This window comes from Ischnura elegans, chromosome 3 (assembly GCF_921293095.1).
Source record: "Ischnura elegans chromosome 3, ioIscEleg1.1, whole genome shotgun sequence".
NCBI lineage: Eukaryota > Metazoa > Arthropoda > Insecta > Odonata > Coenagrionidae > Ischnura > Ischnura elegans.
This window is the reverse complement of record NC_060248.1, coordinates 102818461-102836353: the sequence shown is the minus strand read 5'-3', so window position 1 is coordinate 102836353 and position 17893 is coordinate 102818461. Positions and strand designations below refer to the sequence as shown.

Genomic DNA, 17893 nt, shown 5'->3' with positions numbered 1-17893 from the left:
GCAGTTGGACAATTTGAAATACGAAAATATTTTCCTTAGCAACGGAATGTAAACAATTTCATGGCGATATATTTTAGGCTAAAATGTGAAAATTAGTGGGAATATGTGTTGCAAACAAAAATTCTATATCAAAATATCCCGCGTAAGTTCTCATTAATTGTTTTCATGCAGATGGCACGATAGTGTTGACCACTGTAGGTCTAGGGGTGTGTTGTGGCTAGGGTTCAGTAAAGGAGCAAGTGGTTCAACTGCAAGTTAAATTATTGTCATCGCACCATAAATTAATAGCAATAATTTTATGAATTGGTTTTCACTCTGACATATATTTGCAAATTTAAGTGTCTAAGACAAGTTGATAACCATTGAAAAAAAATTTGCAAGTCAGCTCGTTTTCGTTGTTGCAACTGAATAATCTTCTGTAATATTGTATTTAAAATTTTCAATCATAATTCAGCAAAGAAATATGATTCGTGTATTTTATTGTGCAACGATTAGGATAATTATAAGAAAAATTACCTGAAAAAGTTAATTGCCTTATGCACTGGAGGTGAGCTTCATAAAAAGTGGGCTATATCAGGCCATACATTGTTGCAGAATAACTTGCCTCGTAGCAGACCATTAGCACGTGGTATAGTCACATAATTTGGAATACAAATTTCATTATTTACGTGTATTAAATGTATACATTCAATGTACTTCGTGGTGTATTATATAACTCACCTCCTTCCCAGATTGACTTGCAATCAATGGAGGACACATTTCACAAGACTCGTTTTACTTACTCAGAAATCAAATAATTTCCTATCTTGCTCTTTTCTTTGGGAGAACTGGAATAAACCTAGCCTTGAGCTACAATTTCAGTTGGCTCTGGAAACTGACAGTAGACCATTTTATTTTATTTCTTCCATGTACCTTGAAATCACATCAGTATATTAACACTATCCTTCAGGGGACTTCAAACATATTTTCTTATTTCTAGTATTCAACCCAAATTGCTTGAGTAAAATTAAATGTAGAGGATGATTTGTGTTAATTTTAAAACACTATATTACGTCTTCTACCAAATGAATTTCTGATTCACTCATACAGATTACATCACGTGTGGATCCCTCATTCATTACTAGTGTGGGGTCGTATCACATTCACAGGGGGTCAAAGTTTGGTCATTTTCTTTCTTACAACTAACATTTTTGAATTTCATCAGTTTGCAGCTATCCAATGTATTTCATTTTTAGTGCTCTTTTAGCTAGTGCATAACAGAGAACCACATTAGTAAAAATTCAAGGGTACATCATACTAGGTAGCCGTTTCTATAAATGTATTAAATGGATTTCTCTATACTGCTATTGTATAATTTTTGTTGAACTATAGTAGAATAAAAGTATCCACCCAGTTTTATATATTTTATAGTTAATAGTCCAATGTAATTCTGATTTTAGTCAGCCGAAAAAAGAAGTCAAAAGGATTAAAATATATATATTTATCGTCTTTACAGCAGTATCAACTACCAGTGGATCAGCCATGACAAACTCAATAAAGCTTTGGAATGTTACGCTTCACTGGCATAATATCAGAATCATAAATCAAACCAATGATGAATTTTTTTAAGCTGACAAGATGGAATATTTTAAGAAGTTCACATGTTTAAAAAGTAATCACAATAAAGAAATAATAATGGCATAGTGTGGATCCTTCCCATCCTCATTTCACAGTAATTATCAAACTATTTAATTTTTTAAATTTACATAGATATTCTGAAATTAAAAATCTATTATTAATATCATATCAATTCACATCAGATCCTCGTATTAACATTACATATGTATATATGTAATGTTAATGTAGAACATACATATGTAATGTATATGTCTATATAGAACATAAGGACAGTGACATTTCTTTTAGCATAATTATACATGTTTCTTCATTAGTTCACTCAGGGGGTAAGCTGATAAACAAATTATATGTTATACTTGTGCCTTGCATTTCCAAATTTTATCAAATCGAACTTTCAATTTCACTGAATCATATTTTGTAGCATTGATGATGTTTTAGAGAATTTACATATTTTATTGATGGAAAAATGGGTGGTGTAATGTAATTTTACAATATAAATTCACATATTCATTCTCTAAAATCATCTCATTGCATACAGAGAAAAAAATTTCCAAAATTAATATTCATATTGCCTAACTGAAGCTGAATCAACTTTCGAGCAAATCCAAGTCCTAAAATTTTAGTTAAGGAAAATTGAGCTGAAATTCAGCTAACTTTGGCAATAATACTAAAATTTTGACAGAACAATACACTACATTGCATAATGAAACCTTCAAATTGAAAAAAAATATTATTAAAAATGCCAATTCGTCAATTAGATCTGGCCATCTTACCACCATATCCATAACAAATGGCAGGAAGAAAGAAGGGAGAAGCTGCTCAACTGCAGATTGAAGTGAATACAGAAGAAGACTGGAAAAAACTCCTAACGAAAACAGGATTAGTTGGTATGTACCAAAGGTATCTTCATGGGAAAGCCAATCCATTTTTGAAATATAAACAACTTGTTATGGTCCAGTTGGAAAATACTCATGATTTATAATATGCGCTATGTATTTTCCCTCTGACTGGTCCAGGAGATGAAGTTAAATTACCATAATATGTATTTAAATGAATTGGTCATAGCAGCTCTACAGCTGTCAATATTAGCAAATGGAATTCTTGATTAAGGACAAATGTATTGAATACTATAAGGCAGGAGTTGTAGATTGGTGCAACTTTGGAACATTTTTGACTATCCTAATTTTATAACCCTGTAGCTGTGTTGAGACATATCATACTAATCAGTTCCTGTTCAATGATAAAGTTAGTCAAAAAAGTTGCATAGTAGATACTAAGAAATAGGAGGTAGTGGGAAATGAAACATCTCCAATCGATCAATGGGTAGGGTAGTTGGAACTCAACTGTAGTGAAAGTAACCTAACTAAGTGAGAGTAACTTTGATTAAAAATTCCTGATTGTCCTGCTTAGAATTTGATGCTGTTAGCGTAACTCCTTGAAAAATAAAAAAAATGTTTGCTTAAAATCCAAAGCAAATATGAAACAAAGCAAAATACTAGATGCAATGCCGCATAAAGGGTAAGAAAGGAACAAAAAAAAGACTTGAGCTTTGAAAAAGGACCATGATATAAGGAACATGAGCATTCAAGGCCTCTCTTGGAGTAAAGATGTAGGAGACTTGTAGTAATCATTGGATCTGTGAAAATACCACCATTAGTTAGCGGAGCAAGTGTTTTTTTTACAAAATAAACACCAAAATAATTTACCATTTTCTTCTATCTGAAAAATAGAAAATTTCAGAGACTAGGTTTGATAAATGCTAATTTGCAGTAACCTATGCTTCATATGCCACCATTTCTTTACAAAAATTCAACATATGTATTCCAAAAAAAAAGTAAATACAAACTAGTTGAACAAAAAAAATCATGAAAATCTGAGGTAGCAAGGGAATCTTCTCCATGATTTCATATTAAATGACCCATATCCCATTAAAATATTTTTCCTAATAATTTCCACACTTTATAGGTCCAATTATATATTTCATTTCCTTTTTGCAAGTTGATAACACTAATTCTGCCAATTCAACGGTTGTTTTATGATGAGTTTGAGATATTTCATAGCAACTATATAGCCAGGAATCCAACTGGAAACTAGCTGCCATCCTTTCAATCATGGGAAAAGTCCACTTAGATTTCAACATTCTATTTTTTCTTTGAAATTCAGTTTCCAGTATGGAGTCAGCTTGATTTGTAACATATTTTTAATAATTTATCTCTGAATAAAATCAACATGATAAACATAATGGAGTTGATAGTTGGTGAATTAACTTTGTGGAAAGTACAAAGTGATTTTATTTTATCATGATAAACATATATTCTTTCAGTGGTTGATGTCTACTCTGAATGGTGTGGACCTTGTGTTGGAATGGTGGGTAACCTAAAGAAACTCAAACTTGAAGTGGGTGGCGATCTCTTACATTTTGCTACAGTGAGTACAACAATTACAAGATCATTAAAAATTAATTTTACAGCTGAAAAGCATACAATAAATTTGCATGGAATTACAATTTTTAAGGACAAGGCTGCCAAGAGTTTCAGTTACAAGTGCTTTGTGCAGGCACCCTGAGCACCCAATGCCGTACTTAGGCTTCATTGTGTATGGCCAAAAATAACACACTTCAACATCCATTATGTCACAATGGCTTTCTCTATAGGTAATCACTTTGAATTGAATAATGCCAAAAGAAAAGTGGTACTTGATGACAGAGGATCATATGGAGATGAGCTGATTAGCAAACGGGCAGGTGAATTCAAGCATTGTATCTGACCAAGGGATGCTAACCATTCAGAAAAAGGCACCAACCTATGGTACCATTAATGCTCTCTGGGGAGGAGTCCTCCATAGGATCTCTCCCCTGGGCAAACTTCTTTTTGGCAACAAATTTGAAATTCCATCCATGGAAAACTTACATTCTTTAATCCACAGGATTTTGACATCTCTCCTACCTCCTCCTCACTCTCTCTTGGCAGGCTTTATTTCAAGATATCAACACAATAAATAAATGCCTTTATCTCGACTTTTTCGAGAGGATATCCCTTAATTTTTCAACTCCATAAATATGTATGAACTTCATAATATCAACTCAAATTATACTTAACACATTATCTATTATATAGTAGATATATATTTTATTTCTCAATTGTTTTTCACTATTCAACTTCCTTTAACAAAAAATAGCTTTATACAGTTGAAAGTGCTAACTTGTATTGAGAGATCGTAAAATAAATATTTATTTCTTCCTTTCAGGTAAAATCTGATGAAATTGAGATTTTAGAAAGGTTCCGCAATAAGAGTGAGCCAACATGGATGTTTATAGCTGTAAGTTTGCAACATGCTCACACTAATACTATTGAAATCCTTCAATATCCAATAATTATCTCAATATTTAATTTGGACATTAAATGAAAGGAGAAATGTATATTTCAAATCAAGAATTTTTGCATGGGGTGGATCAAAAGGGGCAGAGTGTGAAGTTATTATTTGGTGAGGCCAAAAATGAAAAAAATTGAAACCGAGAATACATATATACAGATGATATACTAGGTTTCCCCAAGGTTAGAGTATTATGAATGGTAACATTCAACTCATACACTTTAGTAGAGTGACCAGTTTCTCACAAACATTATGCAGCACCATTTCTGTCAGTTGATTTCATCACAAAGTCATGCACCAACCCCATCCCACTCAAGTGGCTGCCTTGGACATCCAGCATGGGAAGCAGAGGTTCTTATTTAGTCTTTCTACATAATAATTCAAAATAAACAAATTACCGTATATGTCTGAATATAGTCCCCCCTTTTTTTCCAAAAATGCCCATGGTAAAAGTAAAGGGGGGGACTGTATTCAAACGCATTTTTTTGGCTTTTCGCCAAAATGAAGCCTCAAAATTAGGTGGGGGGACTATATTCAGAGGGGGACTATATTTGGAGAAATACGGTAATAATGGTTCCATAAAGATATGTGGGGATTTACAGGTCAACAAATGGATAAGAAATACATTAGGATCAGTGGTGCCAGTTGTGTCAATGCCATTTCAGCACTGATTAAGAAAAGAAATAATGGTCAAATAACACTTTTATCAATGCTGGTGCTTCAAAGATTAAAATATATTCATTTGTAACAAAAAAATGCATTTTTAAATATGCAGACGTAACAATTGTAATAAAAAAACACACGGAGTAATACATATTTCAGTCGTAAAAAAAGTAATGGAAAGCGCATTCCGGCACTGCTAGTTTTGCCATGACAACACTGATGAAGGTACTTTTGAGGGCAAAGGAAGTCAAATTTACTACATACTGAGACCAGATAAATTTTAAAGATTAGAAGGTCATGAAATAATAGCTATCAAAATTTAAATTTTAAAATACTGCAAATTGCAGCCATCGTAGCTTAAAAAACAGAAAGGTTTGTATACTCTTCATTTTCTTGAATTGATTTGTTATATACACATATATAACTTTTTCATTCATTAAATACATCTTAAGAGATAGCATTGAGGCCACATTGCAGAATATGCCACCCACAAAATATTCACTTTATGCTATTTCCACAGTTAATAATAAAATTAACACTTAAACTGTTTGGCCAATTATGTATCATACTTTTACTTGCAGTAATGTTCATTAAAAAGAGTATTTTTTTCTAATTCATTTTCTTGAATTGATTTGTTAAAACACACCAATGGCCGAAAGGGTGGACAGATGGTTAATTTGATGTTCGGTGCAAATGCTCCAAGGCTAACAAGACTCATTCTACAAGAGTTGGAAAAAGAAACAAAAGTGCTCAACAATGAAGCAACCAGAAAAGGGGTGAGGTCTTATGATCATTCATCTATTGTAATTTATTACTATAATTATTATGTATAAAAATATATAAATACCCTGATGGCTAATTACTTAAATAAATGACATATATGCAGAGCCAGATCCAGGAGCGGGCAATGGTGGCAACTGTGCTCTCTTTTCCTTCCAAAACCAAGAATGTTGTACTATGACTCAAAGAAGTTTCTCAGCAAATTGAGTGACACCACTTATTCTGTTGGAGAAGATTTGACTTCTCTATTGTTGTACGTTATACCGAGGCCAAGTAGTCGAAGGTCACAATAACTTGCTGTACCTACCTACACTCTAAGCTTTTATTACTCCGATGGAAGTTATTTTCTCTGGAATTTAAGGAAAAGGATGGAGAATGGTAATATTTACATAAAACTTAACATATGTAATTACCTATCTACAGGGCATGGCATTTGAAAAGTAGTTTTCTCTACTACTACTATGCTAACATACTATGATAGAAAAGAAAATAAATAAATTTTTTGCCACATTACCCTGCTTCTTTGCATGGCCTTAGAATAACGTACAATGATAATGAAACTCAAATTTCATCCCAGAGCATAAGAGGAGCCACTCCATTTGTAGGGATACTTTTTTGACCATTCCATAAGAACAGCATGGTATATCAGTAGATTCTGCCAACCTCCTTGCCTCATTGCCAACCAAGACTAGATCATTGATCAGACTGGTATACATTGAATAGAATCCTGCAATACCTAAGGGAAGAGAGGCTTAATATTAAAATTACAATATGCATTATTCCGAATTTTTATAGAAAACCCCACTGGTTTGACTCACTCAGTGGCAAAGCAAGTGGGGGGGTTTGGGGGATAAAATCCTCCCCAGAGCTCAAAGAATTTTTTTTATAAAAATATTTTAATGTGAAAAATTAAGTAACTAATATTCGGGGGACGAATGACTCACAAACAAAACATCAAACTATTCACACAGCCATAAAACTCACCATTTTGAACTATTTATCTTAAAATGTTTCTTGGGAGAGGGCCCCCGTACCTCCCGCTTATCCTGGCGGGTATTCCATACCCCCCAGTATTAGTTGTGACTAAAACCCCTATAGGCTTAATTCCTAGCTGCACCCCTGGACACACTTGCATCTTTCTGTCAAATTTGTAAAAATTGAGGATTCCATAATTGATCATTATCGATAGTCAAAGCTGGATCAAGGATTTTGTTGTATTGATATCATCAAATACGTATAATTTCTAAGTTAAGTAAAAATATTGCAAAAAATAAGAACAAATTTATTTGTTGAGAACCTTCCAATTCTTTAAAATTATCCATCGGAATAATATAAGTTTTCAATGGATGAATTCCTAAAAATATTCAATTCTTGTTGTATACTACATACAAGACCAATTTATACATAGGGGTTATTTTTATTTTATGCAATTTATAGATTCCTTTCAATGAGTTGACAGAAGAAGAAAAGAAACGGGAGGCAGAGGAGCGAAAACGAAAGTTGGCTCAAAAGGCAGCTGAAGAAAAGGAAGCAGGTTGAGTATCAGTATTAAATCAGAATTTTTAGTATACATAGCAATCCACACTGATTAAATTATTCAGAAATTGAATGGAATTAAATTAATAATCAATAAAATTAAGCAGTCTTGGATTTTATAAATGTGTACTATTAATGGAGAATGAATAATGTACATACATAATTTAAAAAATAATAATCAACACTCACTGTGAACCAGATATTTTTTAGGAAGAAGCATTATTGAAAACATGTGTATGTAGTGTTAAAATTAAGATTGGGGTGTTTATTCTAGTTGTTTTTTGTGACTGCTAACTCACATCAGCAAAGAAAAAATGGATTTGCTACCAAAGCTGTGTTATCTTCTTGAGGCTAGCTAAAGTTACCTATGACTAATACCCTTGGAGATGAAAGAACTGGAATAAACACTCCGGGGTGAATTTAATTGAAAATGGGGAGAATTAGAATTTGTAATGTATTTGATGTATGCAATGAAGAAACAATTCAGGTTTAGAATTTAAAAATACAAATTTTTGATTCAACCCATCACAACTAAGACTAATAATTATCATTACCATTAACATTAAATGATGATTTTTTGGATGCCCCATTTGGTTGGGTATGAAATACCTAACAGATAATTTAACCACTGAAGAAAAGGTTGATCATAAAGTTCATAGAAATTTAATTTTTTTCTATACAGCCAAAGCTCGAAAGGAGAAAAAACGACGAGCACTAGAAAAACAGCGATTAGAAGATGCTATATCACCTTACTATGCAGTGCTAATAGAAATGTCATTAATTGGGGGCCCACCAACAAAAGATGACGAAGAAGATGAGGAAGAAAAGGAAAAAATTCCTGACCACCAGATGCTTCCATTATACATTCATGATGCCCTTGGTCCTCGACTAATATCAGTAAGATTTATCACCATGGATCCAGTTCGAGCTGCAGGCTGGTTCTTTGATCAGGCATCACAAGAATCATCTCGGACAGGCAGTGAGGCACAAGATCCTCTAGAGTTGCTCTTTCAGCAACAGGAGGCTAAGACAGATGATAAAGGAAAAGGTGGAGAGGATGAGGACCAAAATGGGCTGGAGGAAATTCAGCAATTCATGGAAAAGGATTGCTTGGTACTACTGGTCCAACCTCCACCAGTTGAAGAGGATGAAAATACTGAGAAAGAAGAGCAAGAGAATGAAGAAGAACCTGTAAGTGAAGAAATAAAAGACGCAGAAGATGAAGCAGAGCCTGAAGAAAATGATGCCATACCACCCATTGATGAACCGCTTCAGGTTTTGTGGGGGGCCCTAGAATCATTTGCATCTTATACACCAAAGGAAATAACAGAAGAAACTGAAGAAGGGTAAGACGTTGGTTCTAAATACTAACCAAGAATTCTATCGAGGTTTGTCACAATCGATGGTTATGTCAGGATTTTGGCAAAACCAAATCCTGACGTAACCATTATTACAGCCATAAACATGACTAAGGGACAGTGAAATCACTTTTTTCTGCAAATCTTGTTTAAAATCTCTTGAAATTATTGATCATCAGGTGAGAAACATTACACAAAGAACATTTTCTTAATTTTTTAATTTCACACCAAACTGGCACTGAAAGAAAAGCACTTTGGGAATGCAACCCATAAAATCCATAACATTTAAACATATGTATTCTCAGGTTTTTCTGAGATCACTCAGGTGACTGTCCCCTTCCTAATACTGAAATAATGAATTATACAGTACAAATCGTCTAAAGTGTTACAATAAATAGACGATCAATATAACATAATCTAAGAGTGTACATTCATGAAGTGTCAAATAGGGTGCCTACATAGGAAAAATTATAATAGGTATAAATCGTTATTAAGAGCATGTGCAAATTTTTCACTTTACTCAAAGGGCTTTATGTCCTCTGTCACATTTCATGTCATAGTTCTGAGATCAGAAAAAAAAGCCACGAGGATTTTAGGGGAGACAGGATTCTGGATCCACTCATGGATTCTGTCTCAATTTATACCCAATGACCTCCAATCCTTAATCCCCCGAGCCCCTCACTTTATATTGCAGGCATATTAATATTATTTTTGTAAATGGGAATGCCAATCTGTATACCAATGGTAACTTGATTCTTTATTTTCACCACTTTAGGGAAGAAGTACTGGAGCCAGAAGAGGACAGAGAGGCAGAAGCAGCAGCTGCAGTGGCAGCTTCTATGGCTGCAGCCCCGTACACTGTCCAGCCTCCAGCATCATGGGTACCATTTCCCTTACATTTGCGAACCAATGTTGTACGCGACCTCTATCCAGAATTTTTAAACAACCTTGAGAGCTCTCTTGGTCCATTGGTTTTACCACCATCTCCAACTCCATCAGAACTAGGAGTCACCACTCCTTCTGTAAGAGTTATTATAGCAGATATGTATTGTGAATTTCCACCCGAATGGAAAGAGACTGAACGAGTGACTCGAGAAGAAAGAAAGCTGAATGAGGAAGAATTGAATGCTGTTTCCAACCGTGTGGATATATCTTCTTGGGCAGAAAGATCAAGGTTTGATTTTATCTAATTACAATCCTATATTTCTACATAATTACCTAGATGACTATAATACCTACATAATAGGATGATTATGGGAAAAGGAAGCTTCCGATTAAAAATGGACAAAACGGAGAAGGACACAATTGGATAGAGCCGTAAAGGTTAATATGTAGCAAGATTTTTTTCAGCACATTCCCTCTCTGAAGCATTGATTTAAAATTTCGGATCCAGATTCGATTTCTTTTCCAAATTTCGATCCAATTTCATTATCTCGCAAAGGGTATTATCCACAGATATTTGGATCTGACATATCAGATCATCCATATTGTTAACAAAAATCATCGATGCTATACTAAAATTTATTCACTCCTCAGAATATACATCTAGTTTTGCCTCAAATACCACTTGCATTAAGGACACAGCAGCAACTGTAATGCTCCACACTCATAACAGATCAAGATGTGACACTTATGATCAAATAAAAATCCTTTAAGGAACTCAGCATGAAGTTGGTTGACATAAAGTAGCATTATGTTAACAGGCAAATTTATTCCCAGTCAATACCTTATTCTATTTAAAAATAAAGTAATCATTTGCAGCCAGTGCCATGCAAAGTACAATATTTATTGAACAAATAAACTATCTATTTAAGTAAATGAAAGGTCGTAGCACTTTTCCACAAGAATTGTGGAAAAGTGCTACGACCTTTCATTTACTTAAATATGTCTAACTTCCACCAATTGAAGCCTGAATCGGTTGAACTTAAATAAACTATCATTGTGTTTTACATTTTCAGTGAAAGTATGCAGATTGCCATTTTAGAGGTTGGTCATTTGAAAAAGAAGAAGAGTGAAGATTCTGAGGAAAAAGCAGAGGAAGAGAGAGAAAAGTCAGAAGATGAATATGAAGAACTAGATTCAGAAGGAGAAGAGATGCTTCAAAAATTGTCAACATTAAGGGTGGAATACAAGAGTTCTGACTACAAGATTGGAAATAAAGATATGCAGTGCTTCTTCCCCGCAAAGTATGAGGAGATATATCCCCCACCAACAGAAGAGCAAGAAGATAGAGAACCAGAAAAAAATACCGATAATAATGAATAGCAGGATGACTAAACTCATATGCAAATGGAATCTTGATAAAGTTGTATTACATGTACTTTATTCAAATTCAGTTTTATCATCTAAGAAAAAGTTATATTGTAGAAAAATAACAACACTAAAATATCAATGGTTCCTATAATAATAATAACGTCAACAATTCATAAATTTAATTTTCAATGTGAATATTAGGCAATATGTAATGTGTTGATACCATGTGGGCGATGAATGGGCTATAGGCCACTTGATACATGGGATACAAAACCTTTTTAACTATTTCGAAATTTATCTTCGCCTTGCCTCTTTGCCTTCTAACAAACACTCACAGAACAATTACACTTAATTGATGAGCAAAAAATGCAGATACATTACGTAGAACTCCACAAATGCATAATAAAATATTTAAATCTATGTATAATCTAACTGCACACATTTATGATCATTAAAGCTAAAATTCATAACTGGCAACTTTTGATGTAAATCACCTAATTAATACAAATCTCATCACATTTCCCCTCAGCATATGAACCGAGTCAAAAGATATTAATGCTATATTTTGCACCTCCATGAAGTTTTTTTTTCCATTAAAACTTTCTTTAGTAGGTAATGTCTTACTCCTACCTTTTCACTACTCTTCTACCAAATTTTACTTCAGAGTCATTCATATCCCCTTGTTCCGCAAACTTCCTATATCATTCCCTTAAGATTACAATTTAGTCACCAGTGATGGAATGGAAACACTAGGTCAAAAACAAGCGGCAGGCAGGGGAGTTTCTCCCTTAGTGACATATTTTTAAAATGCTCCTGTTTGCTTTTCTTTTGTAAGCATAGCGCCGTCACGTCAGTACCCCAGAGGTGAACATGGAAAAGATCGCGCGGGGTTTTTCGCTCCGGAGGGCGCGCTAAATTTACTGCCACGAGTGGGTATCCCGCGGCATTTATACTGCATATAGTAATCGCTTATCAAACGTATAGAAACGCGTAGTTTTGAAGGAGATACCTGGTTAATAGTCAATATCTGCCTTGCCGAGTAATTTCCATTATGCTGAGGACCTGATTTTTCAAAAATCATCTTCAGACGCTAATATGAGGATTATTGCAACTGAAAATTTTATTGGTGTCAAAACCTGCGCTTTAAAAAAATTCGAACGAGTGTGTTCATTGTTGGACTAAATTGTGGATAGAAGAAATCAGAAATGCTTATAAGTGAAGAGCGCGGAAGGAGAGGTCGAGGGGAAGGAGGCGCTCCCTCCGTCTTCGAAGCAACGAGGTTACGAGCGAAGGAGCAAGGGACGAACACGTCCGATCTTGCATGTGACGTCATTGCCTTCAAAGCGAAGGGGCGAAGGCGCAGCAATGTGATATACGCAGTTTGTGTTGCCTGAAGTTTCCAGTCCGTCTCGTCTTGTTTGAATGCATTTATGCTACGCTTGTTCCTTCAGAAATTGTACTGTTTGGATTATTTTGAATATTAGTGGCCTTGTTGTAACTATTAATATTTGTGTCAAACAATTAGAGCTTAAAAAACTTAAATTCTGTCAGATATGCATCACGTTAGATCTCTTTCTTTTTTTGAACCTGGTGCGTGTCATACAATTATTGAAAGCTATCGAGATATCTTCGGGCTCGGTAGATGACTCACCTAGCATATGGCCTCCAGAAACTGGGAGATCGATCAAGGTCAGTTGGTGAGACAGGGTAGGGATGAAACACGTTTCCATTGTTCCCCTGTAACTTGATATTTTCCTATTTTCGTGTGGGGTCTCGGAAAGGTTCATGCTATGCGCCTGTCGTGTTTTGACTTAAAAATTTCCACGGCTGCAATTCTATTGCAATACTCCTGCGAGAGCATTTAAACAAAATTTTCGTGAATAGGGCAAGCATCGTAGAGCAACGGCGTATGCGAAGAGAAGATCGGAACTCTCATGCCGCTCCCTCTCCCCTCCTACTCCCTCTCATGCCGCTATTACCACCGCAGTTATCAAAATTTCCTTTTTCAATTAGTACTGAAAGAAGAAATTTTGATAACTGTCGAAATTCCAGGCATACGTCTGCAACACAGCGCGATAGTATAAAAAAAAAATGCCGTAAAATTTTTTTCTTCATAGCTTCGATGCTCAAAATAGGGGTGCGCCTCTTACACACGCTTATACGGTATTTCGTTACTTGAATTCCCGAGTTTAAAAGGTTAATTTAATGACAGTACTCATCCTGCATGGTGCACATCTTGTCTTTTTAAACGCATTTAAAACCATACATACTTCCATCCCTCTGTAATATGAAGGCATTTTAAAGCTAAGTATGCGAAAGGTGTTCCAGACTAATGATACCTCATAACATTGAATACTGCCTCTGGTATGCAGTCAGAGAACCATTCCATTGTGAAGGGAGGAATGTGTATGAAAATTCCGCAAGTTTTACTTTTAATAATCAGTACAATTTTATGTTGTTATTTAGTTTCATGACTCAAAATACAGGGAATGACCAATGGCCTGAGCTATATAGAATTTTCTTTCCAGAGTGGTGTACATGTAAATATGTACTCATGTTCGATTCATTTTTCAACAAAAAATATATTTATGGTAAAATCACTCTCTGATGCATGCCCCGAATTTAACATATGTTGTGCAGAAAATTTTACTTTGTTGATTAATAAAACGTTAATGAGATTTATCAGGAATTTGAAATGAATAATGCAATTTTAGAATCTTTTATCTAGAGATGGGTCGAATGGCATTTTTCTCGAATTCCAATATCGAATACAATTAACTAATTTTATTCCTGCATACCTCACTCGAATATCAAATACTGAATATGTATTCTTCTACCAATTTTAAATACAATCAGCAATAAAAATAAAAAATGCTGAACAATTTGCCAGTTATTCTACTACAATATGGCGCCTAAATCCTAACGTAACTATCATCCACGATTAGGTAAATCAAACCCTAGTGCACGACGAGCACCGCAATTCTTTTGGTTTTTATCACATACATATTGTAGGTTATATTATTAATAATGTTTATTGCAAACCTTAAATTAAGTAATAAATTGACAATTACTTTAAAATTAGAATAAGTAAAACGAAAATTTCGTCATGCAACAGTCATAAAAAGAAAAGCCAATCTCGCAAGCATTTGAAAGTATACATTCATTCTTCTTAATGTTGATCTCGTGGAGTCATCAGCATTATACATATTTTAATGCTTAATTTCAATGATGAGTTTTCGCAAAGATATTATTAAAGAATTGAATCAACCTAATGTTAAAACCTCCATGTAAGATTCAACCATTGTCAACAGATTTAATTAGAGTCACTGATGATCTGTGCTCTGTATTCAAATAATTGATAACTTTGAATTATCGAATATCGCACAGTGTAAAAAGCTCATTATTCGAGGCATTTGGTGATTCGACTATTCAAACGTCCCATCGCCACTTTTTTCCCTTTTATCACATGCATACGAGGGGAAGGATATCAATCTATACACATTTTTTTTTTTTAATTTCCCCCAATTATGTCAGCTAAAGAATTAATACAGAGTCACTTAAGCTTCTAGGTATTAAACATGCTTTTTCAAGAGTGGGAAATACTAGCCTATATGCCATCTCTTAGACTGACATCATTTACAAAGTATGAGACTAGAGGACAGCTATTTATTACTTTAACTTCCTTTTTGAGAATGCAATCTCAAAATAATTGAAGAAAAGATGCTATTGGGTTAGAAAATAGTTGCAAGATCAATGTAATGGCGGGTAATGCTAAAGAAGGTAAGCTTTCCATACGTACATGGGGAGGCAGGTTCTACCTCAAGTCACCTCAATGGGACACCCTGACTGATGAATTATTTGGTTAATATACTCATTTTCAATTGGTTCCTTCCAAAAATGATTCAATTTACAGTAAACTCCCAAATATCTGTGTTGCAGATAAACAGTCTTATGAGTTTTACCCTCCTTCAATGTTTTCCATGACCTTGATAAAAAAATCTAATGCAAAAACACCAGGACTATAGTACATATTGTAATCCAAGTATACACAAGACATATTACCTATTTTTATCAAAATTCCCTCCGTAAAATGCAGTTCCTTTAACGATGAGTAGCAGAAAAAAAAAACTTTCGATTGATTTTAGAAGATTCCTTCAAGGCCAAACATAAATTAAGAAAATGTAATCTATAAAGCATAATAATTGCCGTGGCCTTGTATGCAGTTGAATACAACACAAGGAAACTACATATTTTGTTGCACTCAAGCATGTTTACTCCATGACCAGTTAACACATTGCGTACCGGGGTATTTAAATCCCTTTTAACCGTCTGTTCCGGTGGATTTTTAAACCTCAATTTTAGAACATGCAAAGTCATGGTAAAAATTCCATAACTATTTTAAAAATTAATATTTTTAATTGCGACTTTGAATGCAGTACTCACAAATAATTTCATCATTTCTTCCTTGTGTGATATTTCACAAAACATTTTCCTTTGTGGAGTGGAACACCGCAAGTTTAGCACACACACCTAATTTTTGTTGAAGCACACACTTTGCATCTTCTGGTGTGGTATTTTTTCTTCCCCTTTCCAATGATAGGGATGAGATGATGTCTACTGAGGTCTCTCGAGAAGCGTTGGGGGTGATCTCTTGAAAGGACACGAATTGTTGGCTTATCTTCGCTGTCCTCGTCCGAGGATGACTCAACTGACTCTTCACTCTCTGCCCACTCTTTGGTGATCTGGAGCAAAAATCTTTTGAATCGAATACTACTTGAAACGTTTAGAGTTTTATAATCCCTAAAAGCATTGAAAAGAGCACAATTTATGAGCCACAGGATTTTTTTCTTCGACTATTTCATTGTTTTTCTCATTATGGAGTAATAGGATAGGTAATATCCACTCTGTCTACTCCTTTCATATACTCATTGTATTTCAAAATACACGTTGGTTTTTTGATTGCCACTCCTGTAACCCTATCCTTTATCTTTGAGCTACCCAAGCTAGTGTTGTGAACAGTGCTAATCATTCTTACTTCCCTTTTGTCTTTCCAAATCACAAGTGACACTTCACCTTTACGAGAGAACATGCTCTGTCCCTTTTTCAAAGTTTTTGCCTCGCTCCTCAACATGACAGGGAGTCCCCGATTGGGCCTTATGGTTCCACAAACTCTTACTTTATTCTCCAAGAGTTCAGTTCAACTATTTTTATGCTATTATAATAACTGTCATTATATATATGATGCCAAAGATTGAGATGTGGCCGTAAAAGAGAAAGGATAGTTTGTTCTAATTTTTTTCATTTGGCTGAATATATTTCCAAATTACTAATGTAACCAGAATCACTTTCACAAACCATTTGAACTAATAACCCATATTTTACAATTTTAAATGGATTGCAAGTCTTGATTTTCGATCTTCCTCTCCATGGAATCATGGCTTCATCAAGTGACAACCCCTGCTTTGGTTTACACACACTCTGAAATTTTTCAACTCAGTGTGCTAGAGTGGGTCTTATTTTATTGAGTCTATTCGTAGTATCTAAAAATTCTTCGTTATCACTGAAGTGCCATGCTTTCCATATCTGCTCAAATCTATTTCTCGTCAATAGTTCTCTAAATGTGTTTGTTGTAAGAGATGGGTAAGTGAGAGAGCTTCATTTTGAGTCCCCAGTTCCTTTCGTCATAATTGTTTATGCTGACGGAGCAGATAGGTCCACTCGCTGAGAGTGCATCTTGGAGGAGCGGCGACAGAGAAATGGGCCAAGCTTGCTGGCTAAACGAGGGCCATATGACTAAACTCCCCGAAAATTATGGGAAAAGTGTGTCGTGTACCCCAAGAACCGTATTAAATAAAATATCAACGACGAAAGAAGAGGGGAGACGCATAAGAGTGCAGCTGTTGAGATTGACATTAATTGGCATTACAGACAAACGGCCTCAAGTTAAAATATGGTTAAATGGCTAAATTTTATAATAAAACACTACCTTTTCAAAAATTATGAAACATCTACTCGTAATAAGTAACAAAAGGTAACTGAAAAATTAGTTCAGAATATGAATATCATGTTACATAATTGTTAATGTTGACGTGTCTAAATGACAGAAATTCTCGCCATCCATACGCAATGTGTTAAGAGGTCAAACTGTAGAGGAATGGAGCAGTGGAAGTGAAGGCAGGGAGGGAAGTGAAAGCAGAGACAAAGAGAGAAAAGATTGCATGCATCACTACGATCGGCCAGGTACTTGCCTGCATAAACAGTTTTCTTGAGTACATGGAGCAGCGAGAATGGGTGTACATACATATATTGACATT

The 17893-nt window shown here is 34.7% G+C and overlaps 1 protein-coding gene across 2 annotated transcripts; it reads left to right on the top strand.

The window, feature by feature from the left end:
* The first annotated feature begins 24 nt into the window (after positions 1-24).
* Positions 25-12056, top strand: LOC124156269 (eukaryotic translation initiation factor 5B-like). Of its 2 annotated transcripts, none has more exons than XM_046530700.1 (10): positions 25-142; positions 1499-1711; positions 2376-2504; positions 3941-4044; positions 4864-4935; positions 6312-6428; positions 7870-7966; positions 8651-9314; positions 10102-10500; positions 11285-12056. In XM_046530700.1, exons 3-10 carry the CDS (start codon positions 2408-2410, stop codon positions 11589-11591), a joined length of 1857 nt encoding a protein of 618 aa, XP_046386656.1. In that variant the 5' UTR covers positions 25-142; positions 1499-1711; positions 2376-2407; the 3' UTR covers positions 11592-12056. The 2 variants fall into 2 exon arrangements, with proteins under 2 accessions (XP_046386656.1, XP_046386655.1); XM_046530699.1 differs by having other exon boundaries at positions 1496-1711.
* Positions 12057-17893: the final 5837 nt, after the last annotated feature.

Excerpts from the sequence above, each read along its gene's own strand:
- LOC124156269 (XM_046530700.1), top strand. The coding sequence starts at position 2,408 with ATGGCAGGAAGAAAGAAGGGAGAAGCTGCTCAACTGCAGATTGAAGTG. Across the intron at positions 6,429-7,869 it reads ATGAAGCAACCAGAAAAGGG|ATTCCTTTCAATGAGTTGAC; the intron begins GTGAGGTCTTAT and ends TGCAATTTATAG. Across the intron at positions 10,501-11,284 it reads TCTTGGGCAGAAAGATCAAG|TGAAAGTATGCAGATTGCCA; the intron begins GTTTGATTTTAT and ends TTACATTTTCAG.